The sequence below is a fragment of the Numenius arquata genome, chromosome 14, assembly GCF_964106895.1.
Source record: "Numenius arquata chromosome 14, bNumArq3.hap1.1, whole genome shotgun sequence".
Classification (NCBI taxonomy): Eukaryota; Metazoa; Chordata; class Aves; order Charadriiformes; family Scolopacidae; genus Numenius; species Numenius arquata.
In genome coordinates, this window is record NC_133589.1 from 3,298,364 (window position 1) to 3,324,749 (window position 26,386).

Consider the following 26,386-nt stretch of genomic DNA (forward strand, 5'->3'; position numbering starts at 1 on the left):
TCTTTCTCCTCCAAGTCTCACGACAGATGTTTTCATTACAGATTTTGAACGTTACAAGTACTACAGTGCCACAAGTACTTTTTTTATTTGTAAGGTTTCATTCTGCTACCTTAAGTAGCATGAGCCATCAGATCATTGTGAAAAGGGAGTCAGATCCAGAGACTGCATCGAAGGACTGATAAGACAAAATACATGCATAAATACAACTTCCATAAACAATATTTGTTGTCTGTCAAAAAAGATTAAGCAAATACTAAGCTTCAGTCTCATAAGGCTGGAGTTTACTGTTTCTAGAGAACTCTGAAGTAATTCGATGAACTATAATTTGAAAAACAAAACCAGCCCCAAAAGCATTAGTCATAGCATACCCAGGCTTCCATTATCTCTTTGAGCTCTTTTGGTTCAGAAAGAGAGGGAATGTCTTACCAGCTGACCGATCCGATCCAGATTATCCAGGAAATATTTCACTGATTCGCCCTGTGGAAAAGGAAAGAGAGGGGAACTAAGCTTGTTTCTGGGACAGCAAATCCGACTGAGTGTTTTCACTTTCCAACACGCGCCGAGGCCTAACACAGCAGGATCACATGCGGAAACTTGGGCAACATCCTGATATGTTTAAGGAGCTGGAACAACACAAGTACCACGTAGCTTAATTCACATAAACTGCTGATAACAAAGTGGAGCTGCCATCATTTACTGCTGACGTGTAGGTAAGGTAGGGTTTCTTCTAAAAGCAATTCTCTAACAATTACTTTTAGAAAAATCAAAACTTGAGTAAAGATCTGAATAAATGCTCAAATCTATCTAGTAGATCTTTACAATGAAAAGGAAGTGTTATTAAAGTCAGTCCTTCAGCTTAAAGAATAGGTCTTTCCCCCCACTCGTGTGATGAATGCAGGTAATTGACACTGGGTGGGAGCAAAAATGAAACATTTATTAGAAATCAACGGATTTTGTTTTAAATTCATAACAGTGAATAAAAACATATCCTAGACTGGTTGGCGTATCTTTAGAAAAGTGAAAGATTTAGGTCACCCACAATTGGTGATAATTTAAGCTAGATTTTCTTGTTAAAAAAAAAAAAACAACAAAGGAACATACCTGTAGAAGAGAAAGTCCCTCAGAAAGTTTCCCTTTTAGGCTACAGTTTTATTAACAGATTTGCTCATCTTGTACAAAATCCTTTAGCAATTCTATTGAGAAGAATATAGGCAATGTTTGCAAAGAAAATTTATTCTTGTGAGAAAAAGGTGTAAGAGGTTTTGTGTGTTGGTTTGCTTTTTTTGTTTGGTTTTTTTTGTTGTTGTTGTTTGTTTTGTTTTTTCTTTTAAAACAAAACCCCAAGCTTATCTGTGTATCACACTCAAATCAAGTGCCACTTCACATTAGTAGATACAAGAAGCCCTGCACATACTTCTTAGGAGTAATAAAATTGTTTCCATATAAAAGCAGACTCTACTTCTGGAGGGAAACTATCTTGGGCAGAAGCCCATTCTCCTCCAAACACTTCCCTTTCATTTCTCAGATGAAAATGCTCTGTTCAGTAAGAAAGCACTCTTCATTGTTTAGAACATGTGTCTCGCAGTTGTAGCCATGTCATAAGAATGATAAAATGGAAAATCCTGCTGCCTTTTAATAATTTTCGGCAGCAAAACACATTACATACATCACAGACCAAGGCTGTGTCAGTAATGACCAAAGTGACAGTAGATGCCCTCACCAAGTCACTAATTCTGAACAAGAACATTCTCCAGATATCATCTCAGATTCCAACACCAATATAAATTCTTAAGCCGTGCATCCTCCTCCATATTATAGGCTTGGGACAGCAGAATAGAATTATTCCCCTCCAGTACAACTGTAAACAGATGCCAACACGCCAGTTCATTGTGAAGAATCAGACTGGAGATGAGAGGATCTGATGTACTGTGCAAGTACATGCTTTCAGCATAAGGTATAGAGAAAAAGGAGGTGTCTTTTCATAAAGGAGAGAGAACACACAGATTTGCAAAAAAACCTACCATGTTATCACAAAAGCTTTACAGTGGATCACAAGCAGAAAAAAACACCCTGCTTTTTTGGGGGAAGTTTCCCGAGAACAATTGCTCTAAGAGCTTCCTTACAATCATGAATTTTCATAAGGTGAAAGTAATTTCCTGTATTTTTTGGCACTCTGTTGTATCAGAAGAGATATCACAGACCGCATGAATAAGAGAAAAGGTCTTCCTGTACAGCATTAGTCATATTTAGGAGATGGTAGAGCCCAAAAAGAAAAGGTCACTGAAGCTACAAAAAAAAAAAACCCTTCTCTATCCATGTGCTTTGACCTATACAATGCCTTTAGATGTGCAACCAGTCTGCAAACGGGCCGCGTCCGATACAACTTCTTCCTATTTTCTCCCCAGTTGCTATAAGAGTCCTTGCCGTGTCCGTGCACCCTCCCACGCCGAGAGCAGGAAACAGCTGGATGCGTATAAACTGCTGGGACACATACAAGCAAATTTACCTGATTTACAGCTTCTGCCTCCCCGATTTCCCACCCCACACGGCAATCGGTTTAACGTTTTGCACATTTATAAAAAGGTAAGAAAATAATCTGATTAACAAAAGAAAAAATACATGTTCACTTCTGCAGTGATTTGAGGAAACAGCTTCTCTCGTTTCTTATACAGCTCTTCATAACATGGCAATTAAGCCAAATAATTCATTCTGGGAAATTTTAAGCAGTAATTGCAAAACACTTGGATAGCTGGGAAGCCAAGTCAGGTTGTGGAACAGGTGTGAACACCATATGCATGGTCTGACAGATCTGAAGATGTCTGAATATTCTCTTCTAGCATCAGATTCAAAGACATCCAGTACTTAAGTCAAAATAGCTGTTTCCAGTCAAAACAACAAATCCCTCAAGCTCCAGAGGGTCTGAAGTTAAGAAAAGCTCAAAACATTAAAGCACACAAACCTGAGGGGAGAAAAAAACAACCCAAGCCCACACCACACACTCAAACTTTCAAGATGATTCCCTGATTAAATCCCGTGTTACAGCCTATGGAAGCGTGGATTCAGTTCCTGCTCCACATCTTGGTCTGAGTCACAGAAGAGTTGGTGGCTTCTGGGAAGCGCGTGGGATATTTCAGTCCATCGAGCAGCACAGAACAACTGCAGACGGCACCAACCGACTTGATGAATAACTTGTGATGTATTTAAATGAGGAAAATATGGAAATTCCAGGTGTTAGGACTGTTTTCTATTAGCATTTTTAATCAGAACAATTGTATTAACTGAGCATTCATTTAGTTTTTCAATTTTTTTCCTTGGCATCCAGGGAAACTACATAGCATTATTAATTAGATCTAGAAGTTAAGCTTATTTAGCTTTATATCAAGTTGCCTTTGAATTCAATTTTGAATTCCATCAATAGCTTTGCATAAATTATAATTTCTCATGCTTTGGGTATTATACACACATACAAATATACATATATGTGTATAAATATATGTACATGTATAAAAAAATACATACACACAAAGAATTTGAGTTGTTCATCAAGGTAGGTCTTCCATTCAAGGCAAATTATTATCAAAATAAAAAGTAACAGCTGCCCCTCATGTTGAGCTATTTTCTTCTCTTGAAGACACTGACCACAAGCAAGCTGGGTTTGCTTTTTTGGTGCAAATTCTTCACGTTTCTCCAAAGTCATCTAGCTGTTCCACTCCATTCAAAAGCTGGCTTAGCACTTCAAATGCTCTCTTAGCCAGTTATTTCTGGTTCACTAGCATGACTTGCCATAGAAGTGGCAGCAAATATTTGCAACTGATTCATCAGATACTAAAAATATCTTTACACAGATTGACGACTTCAATTGCATTAGTTTAATGGTTCTAGTGAAAAGAAACTCCATAGTTTTTTGAACATTGCAATCTATTTTGAACTATGCTTACAAGCAGCAAAATAGAAGTGAAAGCCAAAGTTATTTATACTACATGTAAATACCTAAAGAGAGGTATTTAGGGTATATAGTCTACCTAATAGGCTATTAGTATATTTCCTATTTGAAAGTTCTATCAACAAAGCCTGAGATGGCCATTATCTCTTTTGCTGTTGATACAAATCAACCAGCTTCCCCCCCGCCCCCCCATCCTCCTTAATAATAAATCAAGGTGTCAAAATGCCATCTTCCATCCATGCCCTGTGTTTGCCAGAACAGTGGTGGGGGAGGGAAGAGTGATCTCCCAGTTATGAATTCTATATAACTCAGATATTCCTTTTTAGCACACCAGAGCATTGTGGGGACCATTAGTCTTCCTTAACTTCTTGCTCACCACACAAGAGTTACCACAAACACTCGGATGATTCATTCTCTCACTGCTAATCTCTTCTCCCTCTGCAATACATATCCTCTGAGTAACGGTTCTGCCAACTGGGACCAAGTGAAGGAATAAGAGATGCTGTTCCCATTGTTCAGCGGGATGAGTCACTGCACATCTGGGAACTGGAGGAATCAAGAAACACAAACAGAAGGCCTGAAACGAGCCCACAAGTTCCCCAATGCAGCACCACAATTGGATTATTTTTTTTTTGTTTTAAATTATTGTTATTTTTTTAAACTGCCTTATCTGCAGTATAAAGTTGGTGAAGCCAGAGAAAATAGCACAATTTGCTTAAAAGCTGACTGGTGGAGGAGAAAGGGAGGAAAGGTGAAATGTAAACATATACTCTTGTTTCCTGAAATAGTGTTTTAAAGCTCTTATTTTATATGCTAGATTATTTTAAACACAGCATTCTCAAGCTGAAAAAGCCACAAAATTAAGAAGTTTCTATTCCATATATTTTGTACTATATGAATGTCATCTTAACATTAGCTCCAAATAAGCCACCATGAAGATAACTAATTGAATTTAACATCTCTGTCCCTTCAGGCTAGGTTCACAGCACATAAGAAATCTGCCCACAGAAATATCGTAACTAATCTGGCATCACTTCCTTTGCCATTGAGTGCCCCATTGCACAAAGCAAGCAGAAAACACTTGGGCAGAGTTCCCAAGCAGTATTCATTTCATGAAAATAAATGCGCAACAGATCGTATGCAGATTGCTTTAAAATACCCACAGAAACTGAGTAATAAGAAATGTTCTGCAAAGCTAGAATTTATCAACTTGTCACTTTAACCCTCAGTCAGTTATTCAAAGTGATAGTTGGTCAGACCATAAATGATAGTGAAACATTCTATTGTCCAGTTCCCTAAAATACAGGCTCTTTTTCAACTTTTCCTTCTGAAAAGCAGTTCCTCTAAATTCTGCTCTGAACTAAAAGACTTGAAAGGGGATCCTCTGTTCCAAATTGGCTTTTTTCCTTTCCTTGTCCCAAGGCCTTTTTGACATAATATTAATTTAGCCCTTCCTGATCATTCTGTCTCTAGCTGCTAAATTTAGAGTGCACAATTTAAGGTAGACCTGTCAGTCTTTGCTTGTTCCAGATGATGAATTAAACCACAAAGGAAGGAAATGTTACACTTCAAGGAAGCGCATAATACTAGATTCCCACAAATACAGCAAAACACACGGAGAAATGGATACTGCAAGTAACCACCACAATCTGCGGCTGAATCTGCAAGGGGAAAACAACAGTGATCCCAATAAAAAGAACAGCCATGTTTGTATCCCACTCTCCATTCAGGAGCTGTAAAATATTCAGCAGAAGCACTGAGAAATACAGAGGAAATCCAGGAGAGCCCAGAAAAGTTCGGGAATTTCCCAGCCTTTAACCTCTGAGATGTCAGATACATGAATGGGACGGACTTAATGCACCGACACAAAATTCCATCCGAAGTTGGCCTTTATATAAGGGACTATTCCATTAGGGCTGATGCGATGCAATGCCAGTGCTAACTTTCAATGTTAACTTGCAAGTGAAATCTTTGTTTTTCAAATACCAAGGCCTCATTTGTTCAGTGTTTCCTGGGATGTTAATCACCTGTTGATTGTAAGGAGTGTGAAAGTTACCAAGATGTTTTATAAAAGCAAGATATCCAAAGCAGAGGCCCAAGGGAAGAGCAAGGCTACGAGCACAGAAGTAGGATAAAATACCTAGGAGACAAGCATCTAAAAGTGTTGGAGACTCTGTTAGATCAGCCAGAGTTTGGGGTACTGAGATGAGGGCCTCACCAGCAAAGAGACACGGGAAACGCTTTTCATAGTGAGACCCTGTGGACACCACAAGCAGGTTATCGTCCTGCCACCATGACCTGTGTATCCTTTGGAAGCGAGCACGGAGACACAGCTCCTGTTTCTGCACCTTATTTTCTGCTTGTCTTCTGTTCCCTTCTGCACCAAGGGAAACCGCAGTCCTTTACAAACCCCAGAGACCCAGGGTTAAAACTCTTATGAGGAGCAACTGTAAACAAACAATCCCTTTCCCCAAACCTGAGGCTCTTCCAACAAATAACTTCTAAATCTGCGCTTCTATTCAGCCTCACTGGCAACAGGGCATGGATTTACTACAGCATAAAGCGTGTTCTCTTCTCTGTGACAGCTGATGAATTAAGCATTATTTTCCAAGGAGATAAGCAAGTCTGTGCTTGTTAAGAATTCACTCAGAAGGATGCTGAAGTAAAAAAAAAAAATAAAAAAAAAAATCGCCCTGAAATGCTGCTGCCCATTCTACACTGTAATTCTGTTCTACAGATACACTACATCCTGTCTGGGCACTGAAATTTATTGACACAAGTCAAACATTAATTTTTCATTCAATCACCAGTTCCAAGGCAGAGACTAACCACTTCTCCTCATTTAAGCCATACAGAATTCTAACTATCAAATCTCTCCAACGTTATTTAACTTCCTCCTTAACGGGAGACTGAGCTGCTGGCTCCCATCCAGCGGCTCCAGTGCTTATCCAAGCTGCTGCTATCTGTACCCTACAAACATACCAACTACAAAAAAAAAAAAGTACCCTTTGGTTCCAAGCTTCCTCTAAAAAACACCTCTTCTTTCTACTGCCTAGTCATACAGTGTAGGTATCAGCTGTTCAAGTTTGAAAATATTTTAAAAATTCATTATTTGTCAGCTCAGTACAAACAGGCAAGGTAAAAATCTGGTGTCCAAATCAGGATGGCTTCCTGTAAACTCATCCTACATGACGCACTGGCCAAACCATATGCTTTACGGCACATGGATAAAAAAACCAGGCAATGAATATTTATTTAAATTTTCCCCTAAAAAAAATTAATTTAATTTTCCCCACGCTTATCTGAGCTCCCACATCAGTGATAAGAATTGTAAATCCCTGTGACCGAGTGAAATTTTAGCCTTATGGCTAAGAAACACTCTTAACAGGAACAGAGTTCTTGTGGGGAAGGGCAACTTCTACCCGTGTCAGCTTTTCCCAGCAATTAGACACAGCAACACTTTCTGAAAGTACTGAAGGGCGGGGGGGGGAAAGAAAAAAAAAAGTTACATATTTTCCTGAAATTCTAGGTGTTTCTACATCAACAGGATGTAGATGAGAAATTACTCTTCATACTACGTTAACAGTTCTGTCCGTTTGTCTCAAATAAGCACACCAGCAACAGTGCCTCAAGGAGGAAAGGAACTTTCTGTTAACAGACCAAGGCAGGTTCATCCTACACTACGAGCCGCAAGAAGCAGCAACAAGAGTCCCTATCATTTTGATTTTACTCCTACTCACTGTCTCTTCATCAGCGCTATTGCTGTTTCACAGATTTGCAATGATGGGAAGAAAAGCAGGTGGAAACAGCAGAGAAAACAGTACTGGCCACAGACAAAACAAAGACGCACAGTGCAATACAAATGGGTTAAACTATTGCTTTTTAAAAAAAAAAAATCTAGAAAAAACCTTAACCAGATAGACTTGCGTATTATCTACAGTGATTTAGCATCTCCCAGTCCTCACTGACTACCAGCTAGCAAGGTTTACGGAGTAGATGCAAGGGGCTATATACCCAAATCATGTAGAAAAGTCACAATTATGTTTAAAAAAACACCAAAAAAAAGTCTGATTACTGTATCCGACATCAGCAGTGTGCCCAGCTCACACACACTCCCCCTGGCACGAGTGGACGACAGACCTAGTCGTAAGCATCCCATGAAAGGATTCCTTCCTGTTTCCCTGCCAACTGCCTAAGCGCACACATTGTCTGGAGCCGCTGCCAGAGCCCTTTCATCTCAGGCACCGGAGGTTCTCCGTGAAGCTGAACGAACACACGCCAGCTCAACTTCTCATTCCAAGCACAGCCGGCTCAAACGCACAGGAGAAGCGACTGAAAGCAGCAATTCTGCCACAGTTAAAAGAAAGACCCGAGCTGTAAATGGAAGGATGGATCCAAGACCCTGGCCAAGCACTAACAAATTATCCCATTTATTCTCAGCGGGCAGCTGCTGTGCAAAACCGGGCATTTCCAACTAACCCATCGGTATTTAGAAGCAACTGGATGTTTTCACAAATCACCAGGAATGATGCACAATCACGTTATTATGTGACCTTAGTCCCCTGCTTTGTGTCCAGCAGCTCAGTATGCAAACCTGAAACTTGCTTTGTTTACAGAAGGCAGCTGCAGAACTACAACAGACATTGACAAAATAAATAATAATAATATTACCTTGTGAATTAATCTAGTCAGCAGTGCTGGCTATCTGATCAAGACTAAGTCACAAGTTTACCCAGTGAGTTTCCCCTTCAAATCTTATCAGATCAAGGGATGGGAAATAAATATCTTAGATCTCGTGGGCTGAAAAAACAGCTAACGCCAGCCATGAGAGAATGTTGAGCTTGGACTTTTCCATGGCAGGTGGCCAGCTGGAAAGCTTAGTAACTTGAATGCGTTTACAACAGGCATAACCTTGAGTATCTCCCAGAACGATGCTTCCTTCTCCACTTCTACACCAAAGCATGTTTCAGAGTGCCCTAATGCTCTGCTTTCTGTGGAAAGATCAGCTCAGACATGTTTCACTGAAATTTGTCTATGCCCGTTGTTAAAAAGTGTCTATAAGGGTTGGAAAGAGTCACTTACCCCTCACATCCATTTACAATTTTGTTTTCAAAAAGATTTTCTTATTTCGCCTGTATGGATACAACCAAGACATCTTTAGATGTGATGCAGACCAAAATGATGGTCTTGCAAGATTCATAAAGCTGCTCGGTATCTGCAAATGCGGTTCTAGGTGGAAATCAGACCGGGCTAAAATTCAAGTTAAGTCTTAGTTGCATTCAGGTGCGCTATTATAGTTTGATTCCTATAAAACCAAGCGTGTAGGCAGCAGAGTGCAGAAAAAAACCCCATAAATTCTATCTTGCTTACATTAGTCTGAAGCTTTTCACCCTGTCCGTTACCTCGGCACTCAGCAGGCTCAGGGACAGAGAACACAAGGCTCGCAAGTCTGAGGGATTCCTCAAGCCAGTTTCAGTGCCTGATTTTCAAAAATCATTTGCCCTAGAAGCAAAAAACTACTACTTTTTCAATAATAGCTTGGTATTTGCTAATTCTGAGACTGACCAACTCTGAACTACGAGGAGTGCTGTTTCTGCCAGCTGTCACTGTGCTCGCTTTCCCAGTGACTTCTCCGATCAGTGGAATTTCACTTGCTCTCAGCCCTGAGAAGTTACTCAACAGCTCACGTTCACCCACTTCCACCGAGATTGGTGTCACCTTCCACAAAGCCTGACCTTTACATGCACCTGTAAATCCCTTAGATGACTAGTGATCAAGTTGTCTCATGTCATAAGCCAAACCCATTTATTTCATTAGTTCCCAGCCGTACTTTGGGTCCATGGGAGAGGGTTTCACCCCAGAAGTGACTGCCCTCCCTATAATCCCATCTCTCCTGCTCCACCACCAGTGACACCACCACATGTCGACTCCAGCAGACGAGTGATAGAGAACCTCAAACAACCTTCAATGATCTTAAATAAACCTCAGTTTCCATTCACAACCAAGTCAAGTTTCCTCTGTGATATAAACTATAATAATTACCTCAAAACGCTTTTTATTCATTCACATAGGGTCACAACATATCAATTATTCCAAATACCGCCTCCTCTACTGAAGACTGTTTTGGCATGAGGAGAAGGGAAGTTCTTCCAAATTTACATTTAAGCCCTAGCACTATTGATACTTTAGCATGAAGATTTCAAGTAATCTACTTTTCTTTTTATTTCATTTCAGAATTTGTTCTCTTTCAAAACATTCAGGACTGCTTTTCCTGCATTTTTCACTTCAATCCATCCTAGCACCCAACCTACATGTTATGAAACCAAAATTGGAATAGATTTACCTGAGCTGAAAATTAAAGCTGTTCAGGTAGTGATTCACTACATGATGAAACATCCCAGAGCAAAGACTCACAAGGTGAGACGGGGTTGGGAACTGCATGAACAGCAGCAGTATTAATGGGCAACTCCATCCTATTTCCATGTGCATCTACAGCTGAGCCCTTTGAGACAGCCCTCCATCATTACAAAGCTGCTGTCTTGAAGACCAGGCTTACTGGAAAAGACTTACTATGGAGAAAAAAAGCCCACAAGTAATGCTGACATCTTGTATCAAATTGAAACCTTTATTTTTATTCACCCTCACATGCATCTGCTAGGTACAAATTAAGTACTATAGACATCTGAAAACAAATCTAAACATGAAATCAGCGATTTGAAATAAGTGACTCAGCTTCCATCCTTACGGCCTCATCTCCACATGTAAATAAATCAAACCACAGTAGAAGCTGAATTGGGTTTAACAAACTTCTACAAGCTGTTGAGCAAACCAGGCTATTACAAAAAATTATCCTAATTAAAGCCCCAGTCACATCCTTCTGAACTGCAGAGGGGGAAACAGCCCAGCCATGCAGACTGCCATCTGAACTCCCTGCAACCTAGAACGCATGTGCTGGACTGGGAGAAAGAAGCCAGAAAGAGAGGATATAGTAGGAGGTTGCCTCCTGCCCACATCTCACATCATCACGGATTCAGTGCTGTACTCTCATCAGACTGAAACTGGATGCATCAAAGTCTTAAATATACATAATTCAGAGACGGAATTAAACGGGAAAGAGTTCCATCAATAAACCACTATTTTTTCAGTCTGAGACTTTACTGAGTTTTCCGAAGTAAAATTAAGTGAATATCAAGGAAAGCAAGTCACATTAAGAGGGTTTGGGGGCGGGGTGGGGAGCGGACCTTCTAAGGACAAACAGCAAGAGTTTGTTCAGGAGGAAAGCCAAGTGAAGCACAAGTCTGCCACAGTCTGCACTGCAGGGATCTGTGTTGTATACAGAGGAGACATTTGAAAGGTGTCAATAAATTACTTCTCAGAGCAACATGTTTTCCACTCTCTCAAACAGAAAATCTTGCATGATGTTTCCAAGACATTTTCCTCCCCTCCCCCAAATCCTAAATCAATACTAGAGCAAAATAGGTTTATTCCACAGAGCCGCTTTAAGTATAGCTGCAAACTAAGGAGGAGGTGGAGGCCACGCTGCCTTTGTAATGGAAAGCCTTCCCAGCTACTGCAGGTTCAGAAAAAGCAGCAGAGCCTTGAGCTAACCTTACTCTTCTCCTTGGAGAAGACAACAGCTCTGCTCCTTCCATTAGTGTTCAATTATCAGCTGGTCAGTTCGCGGCAGTATGGGGCCTCCAGACATTTTCTGGAGGAGTATCATGTTCAGATGCAACCTGAAGTAATCTATGAATGAAAACCTCCGTTATCACAGTTACCTTTTCACATGAACTCAAAAAGTCAAATACTGTGTTTCTTCCCTCCCTCTGCTAACAACCTCCTCTACACTCGGTACCCGTGAAATGAAGCCTTCACTTTGAATACTGTGCAAACACTTCAGACATCCCTGGAAACATCCAAGGTCAGGTTGGATGGGGCTCTCAGCGGCCTGCTCTAGTGAACATGTCCCTGCTCATGGCAGGGGGGTTGGACTAGATGGCCATTAAAGATCCCTTTCGACCCAAACTATTCCATGATTTTATACTCTGATAACTTGGAACACAAACATTTTAAAAACTAAACAGCATCCTCGAGGTACAGCCATCTTATTTTAGCATTAAGAAATATTTATGGAGGAAAGGAACCGTTGCTTGGATGAAGGCTCAGCAAGATAATGACACTACCATCATTCCTTGGCAACCACCAGGTTAAGGTGACTCGTGATCACTTGTGATGCCAGCCGCTTGTTCCTTAACCCCAACGAGCTTCCCAATTTACAGCAGAGCTTCCAAGAACCACTCATGCCAACATAAGCAAGAGCACAGTGCAAAGCAGAACTCCCCAAACCACCATTTCCTATTGCTCACCGGGATTACGCTATCCCAGAGCTATGGCCCAAGTTAAGCTCTATCCCTGCACGACACGTTGCGTAAAACACTTAATGTTTTAAGGTAGAGCAGGCTTGTTAGGGAGACAGCAGGAGCACTGGAAGATAACAGAAGAAAAGGATGTTAAAGAAAATTACCATCTTTTCAAGAAGTCATAGCAAAAGGAGCAAGATTTGAATAGCTGGAAAGAATACAACATAGTCAACTGAGCGAGTTATTGCTACCTAATGATCCTACCTGCATTTCCCTTCTCAGCTTTCTGCCTGGTCCTGTCTTTTAAAGGACATACACTCATTAAACATAAGTCACTGTCATTGTGACAAGTCAAGAACAACTTCGAATATCTGTTCCCTTCAGTATAAAAATCCAGAAGATATGCCAGTAAGAATTCCTCATAAAAACAGACCTAGTTTTTCATGTTTTGCTCATTTATTCATCTGTGCTCATTACTTGTTCTTGATCCTCCAGAGCTTACTAGAAACTAGGATATTCAGGAAAGCTTGCAAGCATTCATTACCCATTATCCTATTAAATTCAGTGGCCCCTTTGAAAAATCCAAGCCTTAACTTCTTACTGTTCTTCCTCGAGGGAACATTATAGAGAATTTTGAAAGACACCGAGCTCTCCCTTGTTTGCTGTCCCCATTCTAGAGGGCAAGGTCCAGCACCGATATTAAAAAGCTGAATTACTACAGAGAACATGTAAATGAGGTGCAACAGGCTGACTTGTACAACTGGAGCGTTGTGAAGTGCATGGTCAGCACCGCTCTCCTGAGCAGTGAGCCGTATCGGGGAGATGGGCTTAAAAACATTCACCTCTTCTTTTCCAGTGCCTGTTTCTTTTTTGGCCTAATTTCCTGAAACCAGCCATAGGGTCAGAAAACTGCTAATATAGCACACAGCAAGTAGCAGGAGCCCTCTATTTTCTTTTACACAGCTAAGCCAGTCCTTGCTGGACCTTGAAGTAGCACACACAGGTACAATACACCAAAACCTTTGAGAACCCGTATCGCAGGAATACAATTAGAACGGTCTCCATTTGAGCTGTGTCTTTGAGACTGATGGGTTGAAATCATTCTGACAAGCGGAGCCCTTCCATCAGAAACAATATTCTTTGATTGTTTTTAGACTTCAGTGTAAACAGATAAATATTAACAAATGTCTCTGCATAACGCAGGTATTTTGTTGCATGCTACCTCACATGCTACCACAGTTTTAACCTCTGCATATGTTAATTATTTAAGATATGAGATCTCTCCTGCTTTCAACAAATTTCAGTAGGAACTATTTATTGGACTCCCTTAGTCATGCAAACGGCACACGTTTAAATGTGCTTAACTTGCTCAGATTTCTGGAACACAGTCTCATGACTGGGAATCTCTACTGAGATACTACTTGCCAATTTTGAAGTCTCTTGAATTACTGAGATCCATTAGAAACTTTCTGAACATGGAAAGCAAACAGCATAATCAAAAGCTAAAGGCTGCTCAGTGGGTTAGATCTGTCTCTGCCCAGAACCTTCCTGCGCACCAGAGAGGGATAAAGAGATTACTCCAGTGGTTTTTTGCTGCAGTTGGGTACTGGCTCAGACAGCCTGAACTGAAAGTTTCCTTCCTTGTTTCTCACAGCATGTGCCAGCATTTCTTGATGGGAATGCAAAGATTAATTACAGCTGTACTTGCTCTGAACAAATCCTTATATTCAATACAGTCCTGCAAGATTTAGAGTAGCACTAATTAGGGCTTAGAACAACAACTCTGCAAAGACAGACATACTGAGTATTTTTTCTAATTATTTAATGCATAATAAAATTAAAGCTTCTTTCCAGAAGCAGGGTGGCATTTATTCTCAAGAGTTGGGAGCCGAAAGGACTTTTTCCAGTCTAAGAACATTAGATTTTGTGTTTTAGTGCTATTGCTGAAGTTAAGACATCAAATCATAACCGCTACCACACGCATACAGAGAGAGGCAAGGATGAGTACAGTGTTTATTCTGTAAGTCTTTTGGGACTTCCAGGTCTCTAATAGGCTCAAATACTAAGAGATAAAGACAAAAAAGTTCGTTCTCAATAAAAATACCCAAGTAAAAGAAATCTTTTAACTAGAAAAATGGCAATCATTAGGCCAGATGCAAATTCTCCTAATGAATTTTCAACATGGGAGCTCTATCTATGAATTTGTTTCTCTCATTCACCTTAACCACACCAAAAATACAGTCAAGATTTATGGGCATCTAAGGGCCAAAAGCAAAAACTCCTACAGGCAGCCTTACACAGTACCGTAAAAATACAAGGCTTTTTAATCTACCTCCAAGAACCTAAAAGTTAAAAAGTAGGACCACACAAAGTCTGAATTTCAACCTTTTGCTATCCACAGACAGCTGGGCACTAATGAAGTGTATTAATGCACTGTATGCTCTACAGACTTTAGAGGAGATTTTGCCATGAGTTTTTGATCTTCAAATAAAAAAAATTAAAAAAGGAAAAATTGTAGAGTGCTGGGAATTCACTCTACAGAGTACCAGAACAGCCAGTAGCACAGCCCTTTTTATTCAGCATCCGTCTTAGTCCCCATATGGTAGGCATATCAATTTCTTGTTATCCACTTATTTATTATGTATGATCTGCTCGTTACTTTCCAACTTATCCTCCCAATTCCATGCAGGCTACATTTCATCCAGCTGTTGCATTTTGTCATAATCTAAGGCCAGGAGCAATTCATGGCAGGAATCCTTTTATTTTTCCACAGAGCATTTAGTACCGAGGGCTTTAATCCTCGGTTGAGACTTCAGGTAGGTACTGAAACAGATTGCTGTTCTCTAACACTTTTCCATTTGCACTGTTTTGAAAAGGGCATAATTCAGGACTTTTTCTGGTTCTCGTTATTTCTCTGCAATAGCAGAAAGTATTTAAGAACAGCTAATATCCACTTCACCCATCACACAGCTTTCTATGGATGGTTCTGCTTCAGAGAATCCCATCTCTTACCGAGACGAGACAGTGCACAAGTGGATTTTGGTAGAATTCAGAATGATTTGCAGCATAGAATGATTTATGACTTTTGATTCTCTAAATGGTTTTGAATCCAGCCTACTTTAAATGCAAGTTCTTCTCACCTCTTGCTCAGTGGCACTTAAAAGCAAAACTGAGATTACTCAGTGAAGCTCTCCTTGGTGTGACGGACAACGTGGTATGAAGGTGTCCTCGGCGCTGCCTCCTGCTCCAGTTAAGTCCTGAATTTCAGCCTCAGTGACTGTCAAGACACACTGGTGCTGGTACAGCCAAACACCACGCAGCTCAAGGAGTTCTGGTGGTGGCAGCAGGTCCATTAACATATCTCATTTAAACATTTACTTTTAGACTACTGCAAATATAATAGGAGACTGAGCATTTAACTTCTGTAGATGCAAAGTGACAAACTACACAGCATTACCCAATATCCACAGAATTTTGTGCAAAGGTTTCCAGCTGCATTTTGCTTTATGGTACCTTTCAATTTTTAATAAAACCCAAACTATAACTCAGTAAGTCTCACCTCCTTTAACAAAATGCCACTTTTGTTTGGGAGTTCTTTCTTGAGACTTTGATCTGAAAAAAATTTTCCTATTTGGTTTTAGAAACAGGATTAGAAGCCAGGGACTCCAACTGCTAATCCTTCCTACTACAGACCAGCCACAATGCTCTGCAGTATTATACTCCAACAAGCAATTAAACTTTGTCTGCTGTAAAAAGATGAGTCAAACCCTATAACTTGACCATAAAGTTTTGAGGTCTTGGGATTAGAGGACAGAACTGGAACTAAGAGTTCTAATCTGGACCTTTTGCACTTAATTGCTACAATACTGGCAGAAAGCCTTGCTTCGGTATCTAACCAAAGAGAAACGTCTCTGTAACTCACCCCACTGTATGAGTCCAGGGCAGGATGTTATTCAAGCCACACAGATAAAGCCCACAAGTTAACAATCTTTTAAGATAATACAACATCTTATGTCAGATTAAACCACTGTTTCGGAATTCTAACATAAAAAAATAATCAGATTATAATAGGCTATTGCTATTATCTTTATAACAACAAACAAGTGGCAAATTTAAGGGAAGGCTTAGGTTATATAACACCATTCTTCCTTAAGTGTAATAGCTAAATTCCAACAGGCCCATTTACCATCCACAGCTTCACAATTCTCTTTTAAAGAAATAAAATTTCATGTAACATTGTTAGATACAGATGTACTTTACTTACAGCATTAACACCGTGTAATTACAAAATACCAAGGCTCTACAAATCCACTGTTTTTTTTTTTTTTAAAAAAAAAAATGTTCTGGGTCAGAGTGGTATGTCCCATCCAGATCTAGAAAAGAAAAATCCACGTAACTTCTCCAGCAATCATTTAGTTTCACAGGAGTTCTGCAAACTAAAAATACCCAAGCAAAGCTCCAAAGTAATTTGGCAGAGTCACAGCCTAGTTCCAATTAGGTGCATTAAATGGTAACAAGATTTCCCATGCTGGCACTGTGAACAGTGTGGCTATTTGCTTTGTACATCTCACCAGCACTGGTCAAGCCCCAGTGGATTTCACTGATGAAATAGGGGAGTTCCATGGCTCTGGGAAAAAATAATAATAAAATCATCCTTACAGAATAAGCAACATTCACAGCCTCTTGTGTAAGCTCTTTTTGCAAACTACTGTTTGAGTATGAAAGACTCATTTTTGTGTCATGGCCAATTGTATAAGCTGGAGCTGATTTGACACTCGGTATTTCCTCAAGAAGTGCATCAGCAAGTGCATTATGTCAAACCCAGGCACAAACGCTGCTGCATTGCAATGCCATGGCATATATGATGAAAGAAGAGTAAAACGCTTAGAAATAGGCATTTAAGGCTAACTCTACTCTGCATCTTAAAGACAAATGATCAGTTTGAAACTTTTCACTTATGAATTCAAGAAATCTCTATTAAAGTGCACTGAAGAACTCTGACAAAATAGAGCCTACTCCTGTAGATTTAACGTGTTGCTTCAAAAGTCACTCACTCCTCACGTGAAGTCAGAACTCTGCTTTGCTGCCCAGCCTCTCAACTCACTTGGCTTATAGAGGTAGGCAACTGCTGCCACACAACCTCCGTATCCTACGGCAGCTGGTACCAGCCTAACTCCTGATCATCTCACAGTGCTGCCATGCCTAGTATTTCTGTACCAAAGTAAAGCCATTTCAGCAACAGCTTGCTTGTCCACCCTGTACCAAGAACTAGTGGAAATGAGTAATGCCTCACCTCCATAATGCCCAAAACACACAGCTGGCTGCCTACGAGGCTTTGAAGCCACCAGCTCCTTGCCTAAGGAGAACACAGCAACAAAGCTGTACTAAGCTATACAGGAGCAGGCTGTTCAGTACGTAAAATTTCCGGCCCACTATCTGTTCTGGCAGGCATAATTTAACCACTTTGAGTTATTTCAAGTGTCTGCTTAGAGGGAAAAAACCCAGTTAATTCATAGGGGAGTGACTTGTGTCTCATTACAAATATCCCCCAAACTCCCACACCTCAAAACACCCAGAGAATGGTGAATCGATATAAAAGAAACAGTCAGTCTTTAAAACATTTTCCAGAGTCTTCCCACATCCAAGGCTTCAGAGGCTCTTAGTATTTGAAGTATTACTGGAAGTGTTCCATACAATTCCCTGTGCAGAGATCTAAAAATAGCTATGGACACAGTAGTAAGTTTTTGTCTATATTTGCAGGCCCCTTACTTCCCTCCCAGGAACCACTACTTCCCATTAATGCTGACATTTTTTCTTATTTTTTTTTTAAAGGAGCTATTAAACATTAGAAATTCTTTCAACAGTGCAGTGAACACCAATAACAATAATACATCAGTAAGAACAATGACATTTAAATTTATATTCTAGTGGTGGATCATTAAGATATTCCGTGTATTGAGAATAATTGAATAAATTAAATTTTGCAGCCTCCTTGGATGGACATACTCTTCTGTATGAAGGGTGGGTATCTGTAAACACAACTCTGAAGCCAGTCTGGCTGCACGTGAATAACTCAGCACAACTGCCATCACTGCAAAAAGGCTTTGGAGTTCAAAATAAATAACTCCATCAATACTGAAGAGACAAGAATATGACTTGCAGCACAGAAGGCCAGGAGCTGTTGAAATCCATAGTCCCAGGCCAGAGAGGCTCAGTACTTTGAAGGGAAGCAGTAAGAATCATTCAAATAAAGATGTTGCTTTGACTAAGAGTAGTTAGGATAGAGATTAAAAAAAAAAAAACAACACAAAACCAAAACAGTGTGCACATTTAAAAACCCAATCTGATAAAACAATGTCAATTTTGCTTTAAGGATTGATGAAGCCAGATGACAGCTCTGCAGATCCGCTCCTTGTTAGCTTAAGCTCTGTAGCAGCGCTAGCGCACAATATACATCTGTTCTGACCAAGACAAAAGTGTAATTTTCTTGCCCGACAAGCCCTATTTGTCCCATCTTTACCCACAATGACACGAAGCATGCCAAGCTGCAAGAAGTCATGAAAAGTAGCTAACCTCACTTTAGATTTTATGTTTGTTCTGGACACATTAAACCAGGAGTGAACGGCTTCTCGCATTTTCCCATCTAGAGACCTGGGAGGAAGAAAAAAAACCCAACACAAAACCCACTTGACCAAAGCAATTCTTATGTTGGCCTTAATCTCCGTGATTTATGACATAAAAAGAAACATCATTTATGGGTGCCAAAAAAGCTCGCAGATTATTATACATGCACCTGAACTCCCAAGTACACCTACATACTGGTTATTAGGCTCAAACTGAAGAAGCTTCCACCCTTTGAGCTAACTCATAACTGAAATCCCAAGGTCCTTTCTCCGAGAAAGCCATTCAAAATAGAATTTGTCTCCACCTGCTGGCAACGAAGAATTAACATCCAGTTGCCCAAAACTACCATGGGCAACCCCAAAAGAACAAATGTTACAGGACATTTTCCGACACATGATAAATGTATTCCTTTCGACCATACAGACAGAAAACGGGGTGGGATAATGAGGGCAAGGGAGAAGAAAGAATAATCACATACTGATTACAAAGGAATTCCTATCCTAGTGGTTAAAAAACGAGGACACAGACGTGACAATGTAACCAAACATACAATGAAGCTTTTGTCCCCAATCTACTTGGCTCACATACAAGGAACAGAGGAACTTGGGTCGGTGGGGACAGGCTGGGGTGGGGGAAGAGCGAGAGGCTGATGTTTGTGAAAAGAAAGTGAAATTGGTTCGTCTGCTTTAAGAACGACGGTGAAGGGAAAAAAAAAAAACAAAAAACACCACGCAAAAAAGCACCCAGCTATTGTAGAATCCACCCACTCACTTCTGAAAGGCTCAAAGACCCAGACAGGGATTTACAGCCAGCAGTTCCAGGCACTGAATATGAAGCAGAAAAACACTCAAATGCCCAGAGGCAGCTTCCGTGGTCCCAGAGAAGCAGCTTTCAGATTGCGCGAGGTTATGGTCAGAGCCATTTTCTTTCAACAAGTTCACTACTGCTGAGTCAGTCATTACAGCCAGCCTTACAGACCAGAGGAAGACACCTGTACGCTGCAAATTTCAGCTCTAGTTAACCAACCAACATGTTTTCACTCTTTGTTTTTAAACAAAGTCACACAACTTCCTGGAGAAATATGGAGAGTTCAAAAGCAGACCAATATAACCCTATGGCTTAGAAGCCAAAATAATAATAAAAAAAAGAAAAGAGCTGATGTTCAGTTGCCTGTAAGATCAGGGTGAAGAAAATGCCAGTGCTGAGCAAGGTCATTATCAAAAATCATAGTAATGTAAAGCTTCAAGATTTTGGTGATGATTTTAAGACTACTATAAAGACAATAAATTCAGTTCTCTCTCTTCTCTCTCTCTAAAGTATACTCCATTTAACAGCTCGCTTACACTAAATAAGAAAGGGAGTGCTGATGCAGAGGTTTTCCTTAGCCTTAGTTAAAATCCATTCAGAAAAGATTTATTTTCTCCGAGTCCACTATATCTGGCTTCTATTTATTTACACAAGTCTATATCCAGCAAGCGTTTAAACTAAATTAAGGTATGGGTTTATACATATCATATGCAAGTATAAATAAGGCATCTCCTTAAACCACCTGCTTTCTTTAAAAAGTTGTGCAGTTACACATTTTTTAAATTTTTTTTTTAAAAAGAAATTTTACTGCTGCTAATCCCCATGTACTCAGGGAATCAGGCTTCTGCTGAACCTAGCGCAAGGCGTGGAAACTTGTTCAAGTTAAGGTATCAATAACTGGTTTTGTGACCAAACCAGAAGCAGCATTTGTATCCTTGAGAACAACTTAGTACATTTAAAAAACTCTTTTGCAGCAAGTGCTTTTTATTTACAATTGAGGTACTGCATAAACTCCTGGTGATGCAGTGTGCACAGTAAAATAACAGCACCCAGGATTTTCGAGTTCTTCGTGCTGCAGATGCACGCAGCCGGACTGAGCTACACAGAATTTCTGTAATACACTATTTTGTTGCACTAGGGACCAGTTCACAGCTCTGGTGCCTGCAGCAGTTCCAATTGCCCCTGTAACATTAAAGGGGTTACATGAATGCCATCCAAAGAGATTCACGATAGAAATATACCATGATGTCGAAGATGACAGCATATTAAACGATCGCTGGCATGCCTGTATGCTTGGCTTTTGTGGGGTTTTTTTATTTTTTGGTATTTCCTGTTTAATCCTCAAAGCCCGAGAATGCAGAGGTAGGCCTACTAGTCCTGGAATGCTACTTATTCAACAAACTGGATTCCTTTTTTCCAGTTTGATGCAATTTTATTGTTAACCAGTACAGGAATGAACCTCCCACATGATCCCAATCTGAATCTCCCTTAAAAACAAAACCCATGCTTGATCATAGCATTTCCCAGGAAAAAAAAATATTCTTAACAGGCTGTTGATGCAATTATTGTTTATTATACTGGATTCTCTTAGTAGTTGTCTCATGTTAAATTCAAGTTCCCTGTGGCATGAACCATCCTTTTATTCCACGTTTGAACAGTGTTTAGAACAGCAAAGTCTTAGTCTGTGTCTACAGACACCAGGAATTATGAATCAACTGATCTATCGTCTCTCCCCCCTGCACATCCTCCCCCCATCCCCAACACTGTAACACAGAAATCATTACATTTTTAGCCTAAGGAAATGAGATTTTATACAATCATCCCGTGGCAATTTTACTTAGTCATTTTATTTACTCTTTAGCCAGTTACCAGTCTCAAGATACTTCAGAGACAGATTTCAAAGGTGCAACAAGACGACTCAAGTAGGCATTTATTAGTGGAGACAGATGAGTACGTAAAGGCTGCAACACGAGTTTAATTACAGTATTAGACACTAGAGAATCCACGCAGAGGAGCAGCACAAGGAAACAAGCGACGAGAACTTCACTGCTGAATTTCTCTAGTTTTTCTATAGCTATATCGAGTTCCTTTGTAAGAGTCTAAGGGAGACTATACAAAGCCATTTTCTAACCTCTACCTAAGTCCTTTAATTAAACTTTGATAACTTATCTGGCCATGAAGAATTTCACCTTTAACTGCCTGCTGGTTTTTTTTCCCCCCTTAAGAAAAGCTGAATGAAGTTTAGAGACAGAACACCCAAACCAAAGAATTCTACCTGCAGACTAAAGCATAATTAATACGTTAAAATCATAAAGATAAATTAATTAGAACAATTAGGCTATCACACCATTTCATATGGGAACCGTGGTGCTAGGCTGCATTGATCAGTACCTTGTTTCACTGAACAGAGAAGGAGAGAGAATAAAAGCACCTCCAACTTGTACATAGGAAGAAAAACTAGTGGATTACGAACAGCTGTCAGAAACATATTCCATACCAGAAGTGCAGCTATTTTGGCACAAGAGCATGAAAACCTACTAACAAGAAAGCAAGGAAGATAGCACATTTTTAAGCTCACTGTCATCTTTCAGTGGCTTATCCAAGTTTCACTTGCAGACGTCAGGATGAAAAGAAACAGTCAAAGAGCAGCAGCCGGAATGGGTGTTGCATTCACTTCAAAAGATCTGCATGCAGGAACAGTTTGCCAGTATCAATATAGTGCAAGCTGGCAGGACTGGAAAGTTACAAATTAAGTGTGCCTTCATCAGTGACCTACTATGAACAGACCTACTGAGCTGCTAAAATATTTTTAGTTCAACCAATTCCTGCCTTTTTTGGTTCCTCTTGCTCTTCCAGTTTATCCAGTCATGTGCACTTTTCCACTCCCTCTTACTGCCATGCAGTTTTTCAAGTTTGGCTCCAATTACCACTTGTTTCTGCCGCCGAAGAGCTCAGATTTACAGCATTACTACAAACAGCTCATATAATGGCTAAATCTCGCACAGAGCAAGCAATCTTTCAACTGAAGAGATATTTATGCAGCAGGGAACTTTTCTCCTCCCGCCACGGAGATGGATGTACTCACCAGCTGATACTCGCTCCGACGGCTGAAGGCTTCCTTGATTCCCGAATCCCTCCAGAGCGCACCCAGCGCAGGTACGTACAGCTGGAAGGTGGCAGGCTCGATGGGCATTCCAGCTTTGTTTTCAAAAGCCATCAGAAACATTCCATGCTTCTCATTCTCCGTGTACTGCCAAGGGATTCCCAGTTTGTCCCGTGCATCAACCAGAACCCTGCAGCCCTAAAGAACGATTCAGATAAGAAAGTCAGTGATAAAAAGATTAAAGTGTAAAAGAACCAGGATTCAGAGGTACTTGAAGCTTTATTTTTTTGGAACACTATTCTGATGAGACTGAACTCAGGAGAGAATCATAAACACTGTTTATTGTAACATCTCCAACAGAAGACAGAAAGAGCTTGCTTTTGTAAGCAACTTCACCCCAATGTATTTCTCCAGGTGGAAAAAAAACCAACCAAGCAGCAACAGGTAGTTGCAACAAGCAATACTACCAACAGATAATAAAAGCAAACATCAAATGCTTAACAGAAGTGTCTGGGAACCAATGTATGATCCGCATAACTACAGTTTTAAAAGTAACACCACATCTGAAACCATATTCTTCCATCTTTCTCTTTGCATTTGGGTTTTAGATACCAAAAAGGGCATAATAGCTTTCTCCAGCATCAGAAAAGCATTAAAAAATATTATTGAAAGAACATAGTGTATATTCAGGTGAAGCAAAGTACATTGAGCACCCAAAATTGAGGAAACTGTAACTTCCAGTGCTATATGCATCCACCAACTAGTTAAACATTCAGGTAAGAAAAGACAACAATACCAAACTATCAAAATCCATAAAGCCTCTTGCTGTAAGGTGCGATTTTGACTTGATCTCCTCAGATGCTATACAGCACAGCCATCCAACTTCACAGACTTCTCGAGAACTTGCTGTAAATGCTGATCTTCTGTTGAGACACTTCCATGGAAATGGTTACCTCCAGCAGGAAAGCCCATTGGGATGAGGACTGAAGACACCGCACAGATTTCAAGCTACTGGGCCCAGTAAAGCAGATGCAATTTTCCATCAGCATCAGCTCACGTTTTGAATTTGCCACACGTTTACTAACAAGTCAGGACAGGTAAGAGTGGGCACTCTAATTCTGGAAAAAATCTGGAAGGAAAGCGATCTAGTTCTCAAATTTAACTCCAGATTACCGAGACTGCTTAATTTCACATTTTGCAGTTTTTATGGAAACTTAATTTCCCACTCATGGCAACAAGCCAAACACATGAGGTTAAGTAACTTGGAGACTTCAGTTTTGAATCTAACTACACCTACACTGAATAGCTTCAGGTGGCCAACAAGTATTTCTCATAGTAAGCACCATTTTAATCATGGATAGATCCATTAGTACTTGAGATGCTAAGCCACCATTATCTAATTCACAAGTAAAATCTCTGTATTAGTAATAAGCTACATTTCTCAATGCTTTGATCTTTTGGCTTTACAGTTTAGGAAAATAAATAAAAACCCCCCAAACTGAAGTTCTGTTCAGTTACTCACATGAACCTCCACATTATGGGACTGATTTATTTTCTTTGGTATACTTTAAGCTATCAAGACTGCACATATGTTTTCTTAACACTTGAACCTTTCACCTCTCCAGTCCTTTAACGGCACCACACAACAAGAACAGTAACTTTCCCAATGGAAATTAAGATTGGGGAGGGAAGTGAGAAGCAACTTAGTGTGAGTGTCACAGAACAGGAACTCAAAGCCAAGCATCGCGGTTGTCACTGTGTAACAGTGTTCCTGAAGTGCTGCTTCCCCAAAATGTAAATATTTATGGTTCTCCAGTGATTGTTACTTTCCTTTTATAAAGTAGAGAATATATCACCACAATACCATGAAAAGACTAAAATTGAATGTATTTACAAACTGCTGCTTTAAATTCCAGACATAGCTATCTAGTAACTCTGTCGTACAGAGCAAAAGCCCACTCTCATTCCAAGTTACAGAGTTTATCCCTTTATTAACAGAAGCCTTTAGATCTGCTTTATTTGAATGGTGTTAACAAATGTAAGCAGAAGGAGAAAAAAACCCCACCACTTACAAGGTTTTGTCTCCAAATTGCAGATGCCTGCTCTACATCTCTCGCCCTCAGACACTTGCAAACCCATCACTTGCAGCGACCTCCGGCCCGGCTATGATTCAAAGTCAGTGTCAGCTCCCCCTGCCCCCAGCTGAGAAATTCAAGATTAATTTTTTCCAAAGCCCGGGGGTAACCAAGACTGGCGGGACACCGCTATTTCTAGGTATTTAGTGCCAGGTTTGTTTCTGCTCAGCGAGGAGTGTTTATGGAGAGAAACAGTTAATCCGCGCCCCGTGTCGGCAGGCGATCCCCATCTCTCCATCATCTCCCAGCCGGGTGCTCCCAGCCCACACACGCCAGCCCTGACCTTTCACCTGCTTCGGCTCCAGCTCTCCCCAACCATCTCTCCTTTTCCATCTCACAGCTCCCGGGCCTGTTTAACCCTTACCCATCTCACAGCTACCACAGTCCCTTCAGAGCCTCTCCAGGGAAAGATGGCACAATGCCCGTTGGGATACAGTGGCAGTGGGACCTCAGTCTCGGTGCACGTCCCCACACTGTCCCTCTGCCTTTTCTTGCTCCCGCTGGAGATACAGGGGACCTCAAGAGATTCTTGTTAAGAAAGTGTCATCATTTGTTTGGAAGAAAAACACAGGACAGAGTTTCAATCAAGGGCTTAGGGACTGCTCCAGTCCCAGAACAGTCACTTATCTGCTGGCTGCTGCTCCTTGGAAAGGCAGGTTTGAGTTTCCCCGGGGCACGAGAGGGAACCAAGCTCAGACCTCTCAGACCCTGCGCACTCAGTACCAAGAGGTGACCCACGGGGAGTACGGAGCATCAGCACCTTCCTCTGCCTGACAGAAATGGCCATCGCCAAATCACACGCAGAGCCCGGCCTGGGACAGAGCGGCAGATTCAGGTGTAGAGCCGTCAGCGTCGGCAGAGACATGTACAGACACTCATAGAAGGTCAATTTAAAATACTGAACGAAGAACATAAAAAAATAGGAAACAGATTAGCAGGAATTCTGTCCTACACGTAGCCACAGGAACAGCACCACTCAAAAAAAAAAAAATGATCAGAATTTGTGGAACACACCAGCTTTATGATATACACCTAAAATGCATCAGGAGTAAAAGCTTTACATAACGAGCAAAACAGCCAATGTTTCTTCCCCCCAGCTCTCAGCAGTTAAAAGTATTTGTGACTCAGCAAGATCCCCAGTAAAGCGAATCTAAACTTAACATTTCGCCATCTCCGCAAAGCGGTTCTATAAATGCTAGAAACAGATGTCAGAAAGATGAGGAGAAACGGCCAAATTTAGATCCCATGTATTGCTATTCTCGCATTTCAAAATCACTGGTTACACTATTTTTTGCAGCCAAAATGAGCATTCAATAATCCTTGCCCCATTAAACTGCAGTACAAGTTACCGTAGGAAAGGTTTCCTCTTTCTGGAAACACATTCAAAACACTTTCCATACCTCTTTCCTCCAAA

At 40.6% G+C, this 26,386-nt stretch overlaps 1 protein-coding gene across 2 annotated transcripts in view; it reads right to left on the bottom strand.

Moving 5' to 3' along the window:
• Positions 1–26,386, bottom strand: part of GNA12 (G protein subunit alpha 12) — a 45,398-nt gene that overhangs the window by 9,109 nt on the left and 9,903 nt on the right. Inside the window, exons 2-3 of one of the 2 annotated variants that reach the window (XM_074158689.1) lie at positions 22,820–23,035; positions 427–477 (exon numbers count right to left, since the gene is read on the bottom strand). In XM_074158689.1, coding sequence (XP_074014790.1) covers positions 427–477; positions 22,820–23,035 — 267 coding nt within the window. The remainder of the gene's footprint in view (positions 1–426; positions 478–22,819; positions 23,036–26,386) is intronic. The other variant, XM_074158690.1, reaches the window with a different exon arrangement.